Genomic DNA, 341 nt, shown 5'->3' with positions numbered 1-341 from the left:
CCAGGACTGCCCGCTCGTCCCGTCCCCGTCCGCATGGTCCCTGCCCGCTCCGGGAGCCGGGGCGCTTCACATGTTGGCTCTCTCCCGCTGCAGCCGAGAGTTGTAGGCTCGGGAAACCGCGTTCCAGGCGTCCATGTACCGGTCCATGCACATAGCGATGCACTTCTGCGGCAGAGAGAGCCCTCAGCGGTCGCCCGGGGGGGTGACCCGGGTCCGCGCTCTCACCGACCGCGCTCACCTGCTCCGAGTTGTCGAGGGCGCCGCCGGGCTTTCCGATGCACTTCCGAAAGCATTTGTCGGTCATGCGCTGCGGAGAGAGGCCGTGAGCGGGGCCGCGGGCC

The 341-nt window shown here is 69.5% G+C and overlaps 1 protein-coding gene across 1 annotated transcript; it reads right to left on the bottom strand.

The window, feature by feature from the left end:
- Positions 1–66: 66 nt before the first annotated feature.
- Positions 67–325, bottom strand: TIMM13 (translocase of inner mitochondrial membrane 13 homolog (yeast); the record flags this gene model as incomplete). Its single annotated transcript, XM_010193182.1, has 2 exons — positions 67–165; positions 239–325. Coding segments are annotated over 2 exons (186 nt in total), but the record flags the coding sequence as incomplete, so codon positions are not given.
- Between the last annotated feature and the right edge of the window lie 16 nt (positions 326–341).

Source organism: Mesitornis unicolor, unplaced genomic scaffold (genome assembly GCF_000695765.1).
Source record: "Mesitornis unicolor isolate BGI_N332 unplaced genomic scaffold, ASM69576v1 C12885197, whole genome shotgun sequence".
NCBI lineage: Eukaryota > Metazoa > Chordata > Aves > Mesitornithiformes > Mesitornithidae > Mesitornis > Mesitornis unicolor.
The sequence above is the reverse complement of the archived record's forward strand: the minus strand, read 5'-3'. Positions and strand labels throughout refer to the sequence as shown.